A 19,169-nucleotide genomic window follows, 5' to 3' on the forward strand; every position below is an offset into this window, starting at 1 on the left:
ATCTATTGAATACACTTAACATTATTATTATTGGTTTTGAATTTAACAAACCTTGAGCTGAATAATGCAACGATGTACAAAAATATAATAACATAGAAGTCATATCAGCCCGACCCTCCCTCCATCCCTCCCATTCCCACCCACCCCTTCCAGCCTGGTCGCCAGAATAAAACGTTGGCAGTTTACGTTTCTGTAAACCACAGAAACGTTGAACATCTACGTTTCAACATGTGTAATACGTAGCATATTAACATTTCAACAATACGTATCATCTCAACATTTCTAAAGTGACGTAGTTCACATGTGATCTATATGAGCTGATCTTTCCTATTATTAGGAGGAGGGGTCGGTGGATGGTTAGTATGTTCCTTGGCAGCAAGTTGGAAATCAGCAGAGAACACGGTTCGAGACCACCTCAAAACCAATGTCTGCTTCCAGTTTCAACCGACAAAAGCAGGTGTTTTTAGCGAGACGTCATGACATTTGCAGCCGTTTTTCTGGTGAGAAAACTGGCTTTTTTTTAGTGAGACATCGGCCGTTTTTATTTTATTTTTCATTTTTATTTTAACCCAAACCATGATCTTTCCCTAACCCTAACCAAGTGGTCTTTGTACCTAAACCTAACCAGACCTTAACCACAGCGTTGTCACACCATAAAACATCATTATTCAACGGGTAGAAATGTTAATATGCTACGTTTGTAGAAATGTTGATATGATACGTATTGACACGTGTTGTAACATATATATTCAACGTTTTTGTGGTTTACAGAAACGTTCAATGCCAACGTTTTCTTCTGGTGATTGGGTTGCCCCTTCAGGTCCAACTCCTAATTACTTCAGGATATGTACCTATACAAAGAGAGAGGGATAAGTTACAACAGTTCAGACTATTAAGAAGAAACAAAAAAACAGTATAGTTGCAGAGAGGGAATAGATGACAGCTCTTGTGTATCAGTTTATTTAAAAGAGTGGGATAGAGCAAGAAATAAATGAATAAAATAAAAAAATATAATATAAATTAAAAAAAGGAAACAAAAAAACTGACTCACACATGACAGTTGGATTCAATACTTAGAGTGAATGTTAGAAAACCTCCCCAAATCTTTTTAAACTCTCCAGGCTTTCCCTTCAAGTTACACATTATCTTTTCATTTGCTAGACACGATGCTAATTCATCAGTCCATCTAGCAGATGTAGGTGGATGTTCATCTTTCCATTGCATAGCTATACATTTGTTGGCTATGATGAGGGCAATTCTAATAAATTTGAGGTTGTTTTTATTGACTTTTATCATGGAGGTATCACCCAATAGAATTATTCTTGGTTCTGTGGGGATGGTTGTTCCTATGATGTCACTTAGCTCATTAACTATAGAGATCCAGGATGTATTTAGACATGGGCAGAACCAGAACATATGTATCAGTGTTCCTGTTCCAGTTTTACATCTTGGGCAGAACTCGGAATACTGAGGTTTTATTCTGTGCAACCTGTCAGGGGTGTAGTATATTCTATGAATGAGACTGTATTGTATAATTTTATGTCTACTGTTAAAAGAGAAACACTGACTACCAATACACAGTGATTCCCATTCCGCTTCTTCAAAATTACACTCAAGGTCTTCTTCCCATTTGCATTTCACTCCTAACAATTCCCACCCTATGATTTGATATATTCCTGAGTAAGTATAGGATATAAACCCTCTTACTCCTGAATACACTTTTAAGAGAGCCAGTCTGAATGTGGGATGGAGCTGGTGCAGCAAATCAGAAACTGATTCTAGGACAGACATGAAGACATCTATCAAGTCAGACGACAGGAAAAATGATTCCAACATTCATATTGATCTGTGATATCTTTGACATCAGGGAAATACTGGAGTTGTGACTATTTTATCTCAGTTTATTGAAATGTGGATTCCAAAGGATGTAGGAAGGACGATGACAGGAAGCTTGTAGACAGATTGTGGGATTGACTGGTGTAATGCTGTACTGATGTGCTGCTGAATAATAAAGGTTGTTTTATACTTCTCTGTCTGAGCGTGTATATTTACACCAGCAGATGTTTGTGCTTCATCTGTTGGAGCTCAGAGGATCATAATGTAAGTTATCTGCAACTTTTCAAACAATAATCTTCATGTAGCTGCTTGATTCACAAACTGTAGACACCACGAGAGCTTTGATCAGTCTGCAGCTGCTTCCACATGTTCAGTGTTCTCACTGAATATCTGCTCTTCCAGTGGATCTTTTTCTCTTCATTAATGCTGCAACAATTATATTATCCTCATGTAACAGATCCACTACTGCCAGTCCAAACTTTCTCTTCAGCAGCGTTGTTACTGCTCTGTATAACAAAGTGAATATGAGAGAAAGTAAACACAGCTAGAACAGGTAGCAGGTAGAGTCTACACAGAACTGTCAATCACCTGCTGAGCTGTGGAGACACCTTGATACAGAAGATTATTTCAAGCTTTAAGGAATCTGATGTTCTCAATGTATAACTTCATATCACATTTCATATGTTTTAATAAAGGAACAAAGTAACTAATTTGTTTCCTTCAGTTTCTATCAGGTCATCAGTACAAAGTTGTTACTGTGTTTGTACCACTGTGAGACCAATCATGAAAAATACTGTGATTATTATCTGAGATAGATTCATATTCGTTATTACAGACATATCAATTGTCTAATGGTTTAATCTGAAAATGTGTGTGTGTGTGTGTGTGTGTGTGTGTGTGTGTGTGTGTGTGTGTGTGTGTGTGTGTGTGTGTTCAGTGAACTGTATCAGTCTCTGCAGTAGCTTCCAGCTGCAGCAGTCAGTTCAGTTTCTGTTCAGTCTGACTGAGGGAGGTTTTTGTACGACGCTTTTTCACTGTGTGAACACCCACTGACTGTTGATATAGTGTTCACTCTGACAGTAATAAACTGCTGCATCTTCAGCCTGAACTCCACTGATGGTCAGAGTGAAGTCACAAAAATAAATATAATTTTAAAATGATTACCAAATTTACTTTTACATTTTGCATTTAATAGTTAACTATTATTAAGTTAAATTGAAATTAATTTCAACAATGTACATTAAAAATGAAAAATGTTTTCATATCTCTGATCCACTTCCTGTAATTACTTTCTTACTGTAAGATAATATTTAGTGTGATTTATATTTTTTGGTGGTGGGAGCTGTGATTATGAAAGTTTCTGATGCTGATTTGTGTTTTCATAATTTCTCTTAAGGGGACATATTTGAGATAGATGTGATCCAGTAGGAGGCTGAGGTCAAAGGTCATGACCAAGACATTTCTTACCAGTTAGGTCAAGAAATGGGTTCATTATCATTTAAAGACATTGGATGAAAACGTAACAGGCTAAGAATGAATGATGAGAAGCTGTGATGAAGAACTTTGTTGATTTCCACAAAGACAATCATTGTCCAGAAACCGTTTAACTTAAAAGGTTTTTACATATTTTCATTTATCTTAAAAGCTACAATGTGCCAGTTGTTTAATCCATTTAATGAAATGTGTGTGTGTGTGTGTGTGTGTGTGTTCAGTGAACTGTATCAGTCTCTGCAGTAGCTTCCAGCTGCAGCAGTCAGTTCAGTTTCTGTTCAGTCTGACTGAGGGAGGTTTTTGTACGACGCTTTTTCACTGTGTGAACACAGCCTGACTGTTGATAACATGGAGACTCTGACAGTAATAAACTCCTGAATCTTCAGCCTGAACTCCACTGATGGTCAGAGTGAAGTCAGAGTTTGATCCACTGCCTGTAAAACGATCTGGAACACCTGAATCTCGCTGAATCTCTGATTTTGGAGAGCTAGCATGGTAAATGAGAAGTTTAGGAGTTTCTCCATCTTTCTGTTGGTACCAGGCTAAACCTTGGTATGGGCCACTAACATAAACATCCTGACTGGTCCTACAGTTGAAGGTTGTGGATCCTCCCAGAGCAGATCTCACTGCTGCAGGCTGAGTCACTGTGATCTGGCCTCTGGACTCTGAGGATACAGAGACAAAAACATAAAGCAGCGTCATGGTTTTGATGGTTTTGATGGTTTTGTCAGCTTCATTTCAGAGGGACGGATGTTCATAGAGGAGAGGAGTTTGATTCTCTGGACTTTACCTGTGAAGCAGCAGCAGAGGAGAGTCCAGATGAGGACGGAGATCAAAGTCATGTTTTTGATGAGGAGGATTTCTGTGGCTTCTGTTGTGATGAAGGACAGCTGTCAGTCATCTAGTGTTCAACTCTCAGGACTATAAACTCTCCCAGAGCACTGGAGCATGGTGCTGCTGATGCAAAGTGTCTCTCTATGGAAATGCTCTGATTAATTAACATAATCATCACATTCTCAAGTGATACTTTTTTAATGCTTGCAGTAATGCTGATCATTTTTGTATGTATGAACAATAAAGAAACTTTCATCAAATCATCTGTGTACAAACATATTATTACAATAATAAACTGCTGTCACATGTTACTGTGTTCAATGAATCTACAGATACTGAGTTTGTCTCTGGGTATATTCACAGGGATTTTATCATTTTTTGTCACCATTTTACTCTTAAATTATGGTAGTTTTTAAAGCATGTCAAAGTAAAGGATGAAAGGAGAACATTTTAACAGAAACAGTGAGTCTGTTCTACATGGTGTCTCTCACATGTGTCCTCTCTGTCCTGCTCTGTGCTATATTGTTCTGTATTTCAGCATGAGGATGGAGGAGCAGAGACAGGAAGCTTGTAGGCAGATTGTGGGATTGACTGGTGTAATGCTGTATTGATGCTGATTTATACCTCTGTGTCTGAGTGTCTGTATTTGCACTACCAAATGTTTGTCGTTCATCTGTTGGAGCTCAGAGGATCATAATGTAACTTATGTGCAACTTTTCAAACAATAATCTTCATGTAGCTGCGATTCACAAACTGTAGACACCACGAGAGCTTTGATCAGTCTGCAGCTGCTTCCACATGTTCAGTGTTCTCACTGAATATCTGCTCTTCCAAGTCATGTCACATTTTCTTATACATCAAATTTCATACAGAAAGCAACACAATAAGCTTCACAAGGGCAAGAGCAATACAATTATAAATACATAAAATACAAGCATACATATCATCATACATAAAAGCAAGCAAACATATGATTGTATACATGGACGCATAGGTAATTAAAGTGCATAATAATTCAGTTAAAACAGGAGCAGATAGTTGCTCAACCTAGTTAAACACAACAGTAAACAGAAATGTTTTAAGTCTACTTTTAAAGGAACTAAGTGTTGGGGCATCTCTAATATCACTTGGAAAGTCAGTCCATCTGTATGTAGCATAATAGCTGAATGCAGCTTCTCCTGCTTTAGAGCACTCACATGGAGGACAACAAGGAGACCACTGGCTGATGATGTGAGGTTTCTTGTTGGTTCATATGGCAAAAGCAATTCCTTAATATAATTTGGAGCAGTGCCATTCAGTGCCTTGTAGACGAGTAGGAGGACTTTAAAATCAATTCTAGCATTTACTGGAAGCCAGTGCAAGGAATTAAGAACAGGTGTGATATGTGCACTTTTCTTAGTCTCGTCTAAAATACGTGCAGCATCATTCTGTATAAGCTGCAGGCGCTTAACAGTTTTTCGAGAGTCCAGAAAAAATAGTATTGCAATAGTCAAGTCTGCTTGTGACAAATGCATGTACTAGTTCTTCAGTGTCTGAATTTGACAGAAAGCCTCTGATTTTTGAGATATTTTTTTAGGTGATAGAAATCTGATCGTGTGACATTATTGATATGACAGTGAAAGTTAAGCTCAGCATCTATGATAACATCAATGTATCATGTCATGTAGCAGGTGGATGTGACTCCCCTCGTTGAGACCTGCTGATAGACGTAACAGCGGAGCAGAGGAGAGACACTGAGATAGTGATGTAACCGACCTGCACGCTGGTATTTGAAATGTTTTTTTTTTCTTCTCAAAAACAAATACTGTTTAAAATATTTGTATGGAACAAATATTCATAAAAAAAACCAACAAAAAAACAAACAATATTTGTGCTTTGCTGAATAACGTATTTGTATTTGGGCCCAACCCTAGCAGGTAGTCATTATATGATCTGACTTCACATGCACTGCTGGGAAAATTCACTGGTCAAATGTCTACATTGTATTTAAAGTAATGAACTATAATCACATTATTTTCTTTTAGTGATTTTTGTATTGGGTTGAATACACTGTAATTAATTTGTAGCTGTTACATCAGATTTTTACGTTGCACATACTGTAAATAATTGAAGTTTAAAAATCTTCAAGAGGAATGAAAGAATCTAGCTCGGGGCAGTTTGCACTTCATTTAATTTTAACAGATGAAGAGTATCTGGAGTAAATTCTGCCAAGTTTACTATGTACTTTAGTTTACTAGATTGAAATGAGAGAAGACGTGAGGTAGTTTGGAAGCTTTTACAGTTGACTTTTATGAGTGAACATCATGAGATGATTATTCTATCTTGTCAGTTATGAAGTTCATCCAACTTTTTTATACAGAGAACGATGATGAGTGTGAGATGTGTCATAACATAATGTGATGAAGAGGATTTAACAGCTGAGGTGATGATGGGGCAGCATGAAAGAACAGAATGTCTCTGTTTAATAGATTTTACATTTTTGAGTCAAGATGAATCTTGAATGATTAAATATTTGTTTGACTCAGTAAGAGGTTGTTGAGGTGGGAGGTGGACTGTTTGACCTTCAGGAGGAAAACTGATAGAGACACTATGAACATAATAAATCATCTGTGTGTGTGTGTGTGTGTGTGTGTGTGTGTGTGTGTGTGTGTGTGTGTGTGTGTGTGTTCAGTGAACTGTATCAGTCTCTGCAGTAGCTTCCAGCTGCAGCAGTCAGTTCAGTTTCTGTTCAGTCTGACTGAGGGAGGTTTTTGTACGACGCTTTTTCACTGTGTGAACACATACTGACTGTTGATAACATGGAAACTCTGACAGTAATAAACTCCTGAATCTTCAGCCTGAACTCCACTGATGGTCAGAGTGAAGTCAGAGTTTGATCCACTGCCTGAAAAACGATCTGGAGTCCCTGATGCTCGATAGGTAGCACCGTAAATGAGAAGTTTAGGAGTTTCTCCATCTCTCTGTTGGTACCAGCCTAAGTAGTTCCCACTATAAACATTCTGACTGGTCCTACAGCTGATGGTTGTGGAGCCTCCCAGAGCAGATCTCACTGCTGCAGGCTGAGTCACTATGATCTGGCCTCTGGACTCTGAGGATACAGAGACAAAAACATAAAGCAGCGTCATGGTTTTGATGGTTTTGATGGTTTTGTCGGCTTCATTTCAGAAGGACGGATGTTCATAGAGGAGAGGAGTTTGATTCTCTGGACTTTACCTGTGAAGCAGCAGCAGAGGAGAGTCCAGATGAGGACGGAGATCAAAGTCATGTTTTTGATGAGGAGGATTTCTGTGGCTTCTGTTGTGATGAAGGACAGCTGTCAGTCATCCAGTGTTCAACTCTCAGGACTATAAACTCTCCCAGAGCACTGGAGCATGGTGCTGCTGATGCAAAGTGGCTCTCTATGGAAATGCTCGGACTGAGGTTTTAACAAAATGCGTCAGTGTTCATGTTTATGCTGATTTCTATCAGTTAATTCACATCTTCAAATGTTTACTATCTTATCCAGAACTGTAAAGGCTGTCAGTTTCATTTTACCACAAATTTAACATCATATACGAAACATAATTATTAAGTTTGGAAATTTGTGGGGTTTTGCTTTAGTGAGTTTCTGTATAAACCAGCTGTGTTTTACAAATACATAACGGTTTTAATGAGTTTCTTGACTTCATAACCAGAGAGCCTGCCTTTAAAACACCTCTCTTATTACAATTACTGTTCCTCAGGTTTCTTCATCTACACATTTTAAAGCTGCTGATCACACTGATATCATCATATATTGTTTTATATCACAACACTCTTTAGATACAAACATGATGGAATCACTGGTTAATTCACTGACAGACTTCATTCACGTCAGTGTTGCTCTGAGCTCAGTGTGGTCTCACAGAAAGTCACAGTACAAACCTGCTGCTACACGATAAACAGTACATGTAAGGTCTGACCATACAATTCCTTCTTCTGTAGTAACTACTTTCTTATCTAGTTCTGTGTAGACTGTGAACATGCGAAAGTGCTCAAAAATAAAAATAATGTGAAAAAATGTTTCATTGTTTTCTGTGCAGCAGTTGATTTAAAAGCATCTTTCTCATATCTCAGTGTGTTACTGCTAATGATGAAAAAAACCCAAAGTTTTGCCTTTATGGAGATGATATAATTTTCTACACTGAAGTAGTTTAATTGATTAACATTTGAAGGATCTGCAATTACACTGAGGCTGGTTTTAGTGAAAGTGATGTAAGGTTTGATAAAACTAAGAATATATATTTTTCTGGCTTCTGCTGCCAAAATAGAAAATAAACATACATTCTCAGTATTTGACTTTATTGACATCTAGTTTCTGCCTCTGTTGCTACAGTATAAATCATGTCTCATTGATTGTGGTATGAATGTAAACTGCCTGAGCTTAGATTTGTAGATTTGTCAGTCTGGGTAATGTCCACAGATGAGTGATGCAGGGATGATAAATAACAGGAGTGAAGTACTGATAAGGTATTGTTCTTTGTCTGTTATTAAAAGTGTCCTTTGCTGAAAGAACCACACTTTATGTCCTCAAATGGAAATATGGATCTTAAAATAACAGTTTTTTCAGTCTAGTGAAAGAGTTAGGGTTAGGCTGTTGGTTGCGATGGTTAAGTTTATGTTAAGGGGCAGAAGAATGCATTATTTCAATTAATGTTCTCAGTAAGATAGAAATACAAACATGACTGTTCATGTTTGTTTGTTATTTGTGTTGTTTGTGTGTGTGTGTGTGTGTGTGTGTGTGTGTATGTGTGTGTGTGTGTGTTCAGTGAACTGTATCAGTCTCTGCAGTAGCTTCCAGCTGCAGCAGTCAGTTCAGTTTCTATTCAGTCTGACTGAGGGAGGTTTTTGTATGATGCTTTTTCACTGTGTGAACACCCACTGACTGTTGATAACATGTGCACTCTGACAGTAATAAACCCCAGAATCTTCAGCCTGAACTCCACTGATGGTCAGAGTGAAGTCAGTCCCAGATCCACTGCCTGAAAAATGATCTGAAACTCCAGGCTGAAGGTCTGTAGCATCATAAATCAGGAGTTTAGGAGCTTCTCCAGGTTTCTGAAGGTACCAGCCGAGGTTGCTATAAGCATATCTACTGGTTTTACATGTGATGGAGACAGTCTGTCCTGGAACAACAGACTGAGATCCAGGAGACTGAGTCACAGTGATTTGTCCTGATGAACCTGGAAAACATGAAAAAGAGGAGAAGGGTTACTGAGACAAATCCAGCTTGGAGAAAGATGATCAACATGAAAACAGAAGAGTATCATTTCTTTAACATGGAGAATAGATGGAAGAAGGGAAATGCTGCTTGTTTCAGTGTTTCTCCATCACAGCAGAACATCATTGTGGTGAACCTGGTTGCATCCTGAAGCAAAGTTTTCACAAGAGAGTCTCACCCTGAACAAGGAGCCCCAGGGTGGCCAGCAGTAGAGTCAGTGACATCATCATTGTGCTGCCGGCGTGTCAGTGACTCTGAAAGGTCTGGACAGCCACTGATCAACACTGGCCTCTTAACGGCTGGGAACAGAGAGGCAGGACAGATATGCAAACACACAGAGTCAGTCAACTGTAGCTGTCCTCAACATATCATGCTGTTTCCTCCTCACTGCTGGGAGAACTCAACATTTACATCATCCATAACATAAAGGAGTGACAATCTGAGGGAGAGAATTTCATTAAGCAGTTAGAAAGACTGATGTGAAATGTGTAAAGGAAGAATTTTGAGGCTAATTTCACAGAATTGTTTTCAGTCTTTTTTAACATGTTGATATTTTGTTTTTCTCAAGTGCAGAATGTGCAACTAGTGATGTGAAAGGCCTCAAATCCAGAGTTTTACAGATATATGGAGGTGTTTCTTCATTAAATGTGTTTGATTTCTTAAATGTGTATTCTATTGAATACACATTTATTTAAGATATGTATCATTTCTTTATGTTCTTTGAGAATATAACTTCTCATCCATATTATTTTCAAACATATTGGAATGATGTGTTTGATACTCCTCTTCCTTGGTTAAACATTTTTAGATGTATTTACTCGTCATTTTGCTCTACTTATTTATGGGCCTTTCAGTTAAAAATGTTTTATAAGATGTTACCACCAAGAAAAATGCTTAAGATATGGAGAATGACTGAGGATAATATCTCTAGATTTTGTGGTGATGAGGAGGAGGATATTCTGTGTTTATTTTGGTATTGTCCAGTGATTTCATCCTTTTGGCAGCAGGTGGCAAATTGGTTATCTGAACAAGCAATCCTTTTACCTTTATCCCCTCTCAATATTATTTGGGATTATCAAGATGATAAAAACATGTTATTGAATATTATTGTATTGCTTGGCAAGCTTTATATATTGGATTCTCCAAAAAAGCTGGTTTTGAGTTCCTTCATATTACATTTAAAACATTAATATTTGCAGGAAAAGATCATTATTAAATAATAATATTTTATTATTAAAGGCAGAGCAAAAAGCTCAGACATAAATAAATGGGAGATCTTGACAATATCAAAAACTTGGGATACAGAACTATGATTATTCTATGTTATCATAAATTAACATTATCTCTTTTTTATTCAGTTCCTTCTATAAAATTATGTGTTTAATTTAAATTGCTGTATAAGTGAATGTTTTTGAACCACAATCACATATAGTGCTTGACATGTATGTACATATATGTATGTTTGTATATGTGTATATATATGTATATATGTGGTATATCTGTTGTTTTTGTTTATGTGTGTGAGTATTGAATATGTGTTTTATGTTTGTGTAAAATAAAACAAGAAAAAAAAAAGATCTAATGCAAATTTAAAAATAGGAGTGAGAATAGTTAGAACACTTCTTATAACTTCTGATCTGATTAGTAACTGAAAGAAGGAAAAATTAGGATTTTGTGATGTTTGGTCAGATGTCATCAGCATACAAGCTGATCTTTTTAATGGTGTGAATGAAATGATGCCTGAGATGCCAGCCCGTTCTCACTCCCAACTCGTCACATATTGAAGCTTGGTCAGGACCCTGTACTGTCACATTTTAACGCACTGGGTACCCCTTTAGTGTCATTTTTCAATGTGCAGGGTAGTCCGATAGACTTCTGTTGAACTCCCACAATGTCTGAAATAGACGCCATGAGACCGATGACGTCTATATAAGGTGACAAATTTCAGCCTGGTTGCCAGAATAAAACGTTGGCATTGTTTGTGCAAACCACAGATACGTTGAACATCTACATTTCAACACCTGTAATACGGAGCATATTAACATTTCAACAATACGTTTCATATCAACATTTCTGAAGTGACATACTTCACATGACATCTATATGAGCTGACTTTCTTATTAGGAGGTGGAGGGGTTGTAACGTTGTTGGCAGAAAGTTGGAAAACAGCACAGAGCACGGTTCCTTGCCGGTTTTATTTTATTTTATTTTTATTTTAACTCAAATCATGATCTTTCCCTAACCCTAACCCAGTGGTTTTTGTGCCTAAACCTCACCAGACCTTAACCACCGTGTTGTCACACCATAAAATATGATTATTTTTTAACAGTGACTGCTGTGATACTGCACATTGAAAAACGACACTAAAGGGGTACCCAGTGTGTTAAAAAGTGAGGCTACGGGGTCCTGACCAAGCTTCCATATGTGACGAGTTGGGAGTGAGAACGTGTTGGAGATGCTGATGCATTTCCTAACGGAAGAAACCAGGAGTCCAAAAAAATCTAAAGAGGAGAAGAGAAACAAGTCCTCCATGTCTAATAAACATTTGTAATTATATTTGTGTTGATATATATTTACAATTATGATGAAAGATAGTGAACGATCTGTATATACTTGTTAAAGACCTACTGGTGTGTGTGTGTGTGTGTGTGTGTGTGTGTGTGTGTGTGTGTGTGTGTGTTCAGTGAACTGTATCAGTCTCTGCAGTAGCTTCCAGCTGCAGCAGTCAGTTCAGTTTCTGTTCAGTCTGACTGAGGGAGGTTTTTGTACGACGCTTTTTCACTGTGTGAACACCCACTGACTGTTGATATAATGTGCACTCTGACAGTAATAAACTCCTGAATCTTCAGCCTGAACTCCACTGATGGTCAGAGTGAAGTCAGTCCCAGATCCACTTCCACTAAAACGATCTGAAACTCCAGGCTGAAGGTTTGTAGCATAATAAATCAGGAGTTTAGGAGCTTCTCCAGGTTTCTGAAGGTACCAGCCGAGGTTGCTATAAGCATTTGAACTGGTTTTACATCTGATGGAGACAGTCTGTCCTGGAACAACAGACTGAGATCCAGGAGACTGAGTCACAGTGATTTGTCCTGATGAACCTGGAAAACATGACAAAGAGGAGAAGGGTTATTGAGACAAATCCATCTTGGAGAAAGATGATCAACATGAAAACAGAAGAGTATCATTTCTTTAACATGGAGAATAGATGGAAGAAGGTAAATGCTGCTTGTTTCAGTGTTTCTCCATCACAGCAGAACATCATTGTGGTGAACCTGGTTGCATCCTGAAGCAAAGTTTTCACAAGAGAGTCTCACCTTGAACAAGGAGCCCCAGGGTGGCCAGCAGTAGAGTCAGTGACATCATCATTGTGCTGCCGGCGTGTCAGTGGCTCTGAAAGGTCTGGACAGCCACTGATCAACACTGGCCTCTTAACAGCTGGGAGCAGAGAGGCAGGACAGATATGCAAACACACAGAGTCAGTCAACTGTAGCTGTCCTCAACATATCATGCTGTTTCATCCTCACCGCTGGGAGAACTCAACATTTACATCATCCTCATGTAGATTAAAAAACTAAAGATGTTGTCATTTGTCATCCTCAACAATCAAATCCTAACAGCAAATAATCTTTTATGTGAAATAGTTTTTCTTATTTAATCAGATCAAAGTCCAACAAATAAATCTGGCCATGAAGGAAGCACAAAAACATTTTTACAGCATCAAAAACAATACAGGCAATAAAAAGGAGCAAAGAAAACTGTCACTCATTACACTAAAAATTATATATAATATACAGTTCAATTGCACAATGTACAGATATTTTAGCTTTAAAGAATGGAGCTCAGCGTAAGGTCAAGTCTATTTCCTCTTTGTGAAAGTTACATATTTATCTCAGCCATCATCCCTCCTCTGATGTCTCATTTGAGGTAAAATACACGAAACATGGAGGTAAAACTTTCCAACCAATTGTTACGATTTAGAGCTGAAAACACAAAAAATCTTGACAGAAGACTTGTGAACTTCTACAGAATGTTTGACTCGTGTCTGCACACATTTGGGACTAACAGGTACAAAATGAATCTCTCAATTTCTTGAAGGCCTTTTTAAAAACATCTTTATATTTTATTTCAAATTACACAATCTTTTCATAAGAATAAACCTCACAGATAAAAAGTATCTCTGTATTTACAGTCAGTTGTTATCATGGGCTCATCAGTGTGGAGTGTTTGATGTCTTTAATGCATTTGGTCCACAAACACAGTTTGTTCAGTGACATGTAATGTATGAATTGCTGAACACAATAAATTATGATCATGATGATCTGCACATGTTGATGCTACATATATTATGGCTCTGCTAGATGTAATTGACACTTTTAGTACCTTTATTTATGTCATCAGTCAGTGTCATTGAGATACAGATCTGTTGTGACAAGAGAGACCAGAGAGCAAGAAACAATTATGGTCAGAAAACCAAACAACCAGCAAACAAGAACAACACGTCTAAAGTCAGACAACCAACAATAAAGCAACAATTACAATTAATATCAATTATTACAGGAATCAGGAAAACATCAGATAAAGGTTAAAAATCTTCAAGGGAAATGAAAGAATCTAGCTCGGGGCAGTTTGCACTTCATTTAATTTTAACAGATGAAGAGTATCTGGAGTAAATTCTGCCAAGTTTACCATGTACTTTAGTTTACTAGATTGAAATGAGAGAGGACGTGAGGTAGTTTGGAAGCTTTTACATTTGACTTTTATGAGTGAACATCATGAGATGATTATTCTATCTTGTCAGTTATGAAGTTCATCCAACTTTTTTATACAGAGAAAGATGATGAGTGTGAGATGTGTCATAACATAATGTGATGAAGAGGATTTAACAGCTGAGGTGATGATGGGGCAGCATGAAAGAACAGAATGTCTCTGTTTGATAGATTTTACATTTTTGAGTCAAGATGAATCTTGAATGACTAAATATTTGTTTGACTCAGTAAGAGGTTGTTGAGGTGGGAGGTGGACTGTTTGACCTTCAGGAGGAAAACTGATAGAGACACTATGAACATCATAAATCATCTGTGTGTGTGTGTGTGTGTGTGTGTGTGTGTGTGTGTGTGTGTGTGTGTGTGTGTGTGTGTTCAGTGAACTGTATCAGTCTCTGCAGTAGCTTCCAGCTGCAGCAGTCAGTTCAGTTTCTGTTCAGTCTGACTGAGGGAGGTTTTTGTACGACGCTTTTTCACTGTGTGAACACAGCCTGACTGTTGATATAGTGTGCACTCTGACAGTAATAAACTCCTGAATCTTCAGCCTGAACTCCACTGATGGTCAGAGTGAAGTCAGTTTTTGATCCACTGCCTGAAAAATGATCTGGAATCCCTGATGCTCGATAGGTAGCACCGTAAATGAGAAGTTTAGGAACTTCGCTATCTCTTTTTTGGTACCAGAATAGACAGGGGTAGGAAGGGGAACTGCCACAACCACCATCAACCCCATGACTGGTCCTACAGTTGATGGTTGTGGAGCCTCCCAGAGCAGATGTCACTGCTGCAGGCTGAGTCACTGTGACCTGGCCTCTGGACTCTGAGGATACAGAGACAAAAACATAAAGCAGTGTCATGGTTTTGATGGTTTTGTCGGCTTCATTTCAGAGGGACGGATGTTGATAGAGGAGAGGAGTTTGATTCTCTGGACTTTACCTGTGAAGCAGCAGCAGAGGAGAGTCCAGATGAGGACGGAGATCAAAGTCATGTTTTTGATGAGGAGGATTTCTGCGGCTTCTGTTGTGATGAAGGACAGCTGTCAGTCATCCAGTGTTCAACTCTCAGGACTATAAACTCTCCCAGAGCACTGGAGCATGGTGCTGCTGATGCAAAGTGGCTCTCTATGGAAATGCTCTGACTGACTCCAACAGGGACTTAGATTACTCTGATGATTCTGCTTAATCAATGGATCAATCAATTTGCCAAAGCATTGATTAATTATTAAAGTGTACAGCTGCTTATTTGAAGACAATATAATTCCGTTCTTAGGGTCTGAATTAAATAAAATATTCTTGATTCATTTAACGTACTGATTATATAATTTCATCTGAAGAAATCTACCAGACATTTATTTAGTGAGTGTTTTATCTGGAAACATTTCATGTGTTTTTATCTCAATCTTCCTCTCAGAACAATGAATTTCATGACATGTCACATCCTCATTATAACCAGTGAATACCATAATATCACTGTAGCTGATTTAACCTCATGTTGATTAATTTTGTAAGTTGGAAAAAGTATTTTAGTGCTTAAAATATTTGTCATTAGTGAAGTCTGTCTGTTTTCATAGTTCAGTAGTGATGCCTGTGTAAATGAGGAGATTAAACACAAACTGTCTCTTTAACGTTTTGGCTTCAATTTAAAAATATGGATGATTAAATAAAAGTATTTCTGCCTTTCTATAATGCATAATATTTACTTCTTTAACATTGATGTTTAAGTTTTTGAGTAAATTAAAGTAGTTGAAGAGTTGTTTGCTTGGAACTTATTATCTTTAGTATTGAAACCTGTCTGTTGCCATGGTTCATCAGTGATGCCTGTCTGTTGCCATGGTTACTGAGCTCAGAGAGGGAAGTGAAACACTGAAGACCAGTTTTATCCAGTCTGAGGAAGACCAACAGAACCAGCAGCCTCCTCTGCTGCAACCAACAGGGTGGAGTTTATTTTCTCTTTGTATGAACTTTCTTCATGTTGTCTCTCTGTCTCCTCCAGTGGGTCGAGTCACCCCCACCCTGACGGTGCTGCCCCCCTCCAGCGAGGAGCTGCAGCAGGGGGAGGCCACGCTCGTGTGTCTGGCCAACAAGGGCTACCCCTCAGACTGGAGTCTGGCCTGGAAGGTGGACGGCAGCAGCAGCAGCAGCTTGGAGCAGAGCAGGAGCCCCGGGGTGCTGCAGAAGGACGGCCGCTACAGCTGGAGCAGCACCCTGAGGCTCCCTGCAGACCAGTGGAGGAAGGTGGGCTCTGTGACCTGTGAGGCCACCCAGGGCTCCCAGACTCCAGTCTCAGAGACACTGAGGAGAGACCAGTGTTCCCAGTCCTGACCTGACTCACTGCTACTGCTTTTACTCTGCTACTACTCTCACTCTGATCTCTGCAACTATCTCTCTCTTTTATTTCACATGTTTCAGTAACAATATTTACTTGCTTGTTGTAATGTTTCAATATAATTTCAGTATTTCCAGACAATAAAGATCTGTTCATCAAATCACTTGTTTTCATCTTTATTATTAGAAATGTGTTTTAATTATTTTCTCTTAATGGTAACAGTAATGATGGTAAATCCTGATAAAAACTGAGTTATAAATGTTTCAACTGCTCTATGAAGACTTCAGAAGGAAAATGTAAGATCACATAATGTATTGATTCATATACTGTATATTAGGAAAGTATTTACACTCAAACAACACTCTTAGATATTATGTGATTAATGCTACACAGTCATGGTGGTAGTAAGTCCATAATTTGTTTTCATAATTTACAGTAAAGTCATAATAATTGTAGAAAATGCTTTGCTGGAGTCACTTCAGATTTGTCTGTAATAATTAGTAATTGAGTAATTTTAATGAAAAATCCTCCAATCATCTTATGTTACTGAAGTGTGTCAGTGCAAAGAGTCTAATATTTTTATTTTTTCAGATGTATTAAAAGCATATACATAATCTTTTAAACAAAATCACAAAACCCTCAGAAATATGTTCTAATTCTGAAATAAAAAGCAAAATATCATCAGCATAAAGAGATATAAAATGAGTGTGATCTGACATTTTAACCCTGGACATTTTTACAAACTGCTTCTACTGAAGAGCTGAAACACAAAGACAAATGAAAGAGACGAAAAAGGGAAAGAATTCAAGTAATAATTAATTACATAATCAATTAAATGTTTTTTGGTTTATATTATAAATACTTGCTGCTGGGATAAAAACACGCAAAATGACAAATATATGTCACATGACATGATTAGTAATTTTACAACACAAATGATAATAAATATTATCATGATAACATTTTGTAATTTATTTCTAAAAACTTGTATGTTTGAGTATTTATGAAAAATTGTAAGAGATTAAATAAATAAATAAATAATAATAGTTTTAGTGTTCATGTGTTGTAGTCAGTAGATTAAACTTATTAAATAACTGAAATCATACTTCAACAGAGGTTAGATTTGATGTTCAGCCAAATGTTTCATATTCTGTATTAATGAAAGTATTTAAAATAAATCTTTTTCTGTAAAATACAGAGTATTTAGTGTTAAAATGTTGAAAATTACATTATTAAAACCTCTGTTGTTTTAGTTTGAGTGCAGCTGTTGAGTCAGATCAGTTCCTCTTCAGCTGAGGGAGGTTTTTGTACGACGTTGTATCACTGTGTGAGTGGCCAGCTGCTACCCTGCTGACAGTAATAAACTCCTGAATCTTCAGCCTGAACTCCACTGATGGTCAGAATGAAGTCAGTCCCAGATCCACTTCCACTAAAACGATCTGAAACTCCAGGCTGACGGTTTGTAGCTGAATAAATCAGGAGTTTAGGAGCTTCTCCAGATTTCTGAAGGTACCAGTTGAGGTAGTTACTAACACTTGAACTGGTTTTACATCTGATGGAGACAGTCTGTCCTGGAACAACAGACTGAGATCCAGGAGACTGAGTCACAGTGATTTGTCCTGATGAACCTGGAAAACATGAAAAAGAGGAGAAGGGTTACTGAGACAAATCCAGCTTGGAGAAAGATGATCAACATGAAAACAGAAGAGTATCATTTCTTTAACATGGAGAATAGATGGAAGAAGGTAAATGCTGCTTGTTTCAGTGTTTCTCCATCACAGCAGAACATCATTGTGCTGAACCTGGTTGCATCCTGAAGCAAAGTTTTCACAAGAGAGTCTCACCCTGAACAAGGAGCCCCAGGGTGGCCAGCAGTAGAGTCAGTGACATCATCATTGTGCTGCCGGCGGCGTGTCAGTGGCTCTGAAAGGTCTGGACAGCCACTGATCAACACTGGCCTCTTAACAGCTGGGAACAGAGAGGCAGGGCAGATATGCAAACACACAGAGTCAGTCAACTGTAGCTGTCCTCAACATATCATGCTGTTTCCTCCTCACTGCTGGGAGAACTCAACATTTACATCATCCTCATGTAGATTAAAAAACTAAAGATGTTGTCATTTGTCATCCTCAACAATCAAATCCTAACAGCAAATGATCTTTTATGTGAAATAGTTTTTCTTAATTAATCAGATCAAAGTCATGAAGGAAGCACAAAAACATTTTTACAGCATCAAATACAATACAGGCAATAAAAAGGAGCAAAGAAAACTGTCACTCATTACACTAAAAATTATATATAATCTACAGTTAAATTGCACATTGTACAGATATTTTAACTTTAAAGAATGGAGCTTAGCATAAGTTCAAGCAGGAAGACTATCTACTACTCATTCATTCATTCTCATTCCTCTCTCTTTCTCTCTCACTGCTTCTCCTGCTCTCGTATCAGTTGTTCATGGACGTTACTCTCAGTTAACAAATCAGATTCTGCCAGTATTTCTATCAGACTATCATGTCTTAGCTGCCAAACTTTAAATCTGATCTTCTCTCTGTCGTTGTCAGCTGACATTTCAGTGTGAATCGTTGTGACCTTCTTCCATCCTGTTCACCTCCACTTCATCACGTCAGCACACAAGATCACCAGAAGCAGCTCCTCTTCTCATCATCCAGATCCCAATATTC

At 37.9% G+C, this 19,169-nt stretch overlaps 1 protein-coding gene and 2 gene segments (V, D, J or C); 1 reads left to right on the plus strand and 2 right to left on the minus strand.

The window, feature by feature from the left end:
* Positions 1-3,642: 3,642 nt before the first annotated feature.
* Positions 3,643-12,766, minus strand: LOC137198574 (uncharacterized). Its single transcript, XM_067612434.1, has 5 exons — positions 12,715-12,766; positions 12,202-12,498; positions 9,058-9,362; positions 4,118-4,217; positions 3,643-3,992 (listed from the first exon to the last, which is right to left on the minus strand). The coding sequence occupies exons 1-5, from the start codon at positions 12,764-12,766 to the stop codon at positions 3,643-3,645; spliced, it is 1,104 nt and encodes a 367-aa protein (XP_067468535.1).
* Positions 12,767-15,671: 2,905 nt separating this feature from the next.
* LOC137199080 (Ig kappa-b4 chain C region-like) lies at positions 15,672-16,627 on the plus strand. The segment is given in 1 exon segment: positions 15,672-16,627. A coding segment is annotated over 1 exon segment (492 nt).
* Positions 16,628-17,805: 1,178 nt separating this feature from the next.
* Positions 17,806-18,381, minus strand: LOC137198575 (immunoglobulin kappa variable 3-11-like). The segment is given in 2 exon segments: positions 17,806-18,113; positions 18,330-18,381. Coding segments are annotated over 2 exon segments (360 nt in total).
* Positions 18,382-19,169: the final 788 nt, after the last annotated feature.

This window comes from Thunnus thynnus, chromosome 15 (genome assembly GCF_963924715.1).
Source record: "Thunnus thynnus chromosome 15, fThuThy2.1, whole genome shotgun sequence".
NCBI lineage: Eukaryota > Metazoa > Chordata > Actinopteri > Scombriformes > Scombridae > Thunnus > Thunnus thynnus.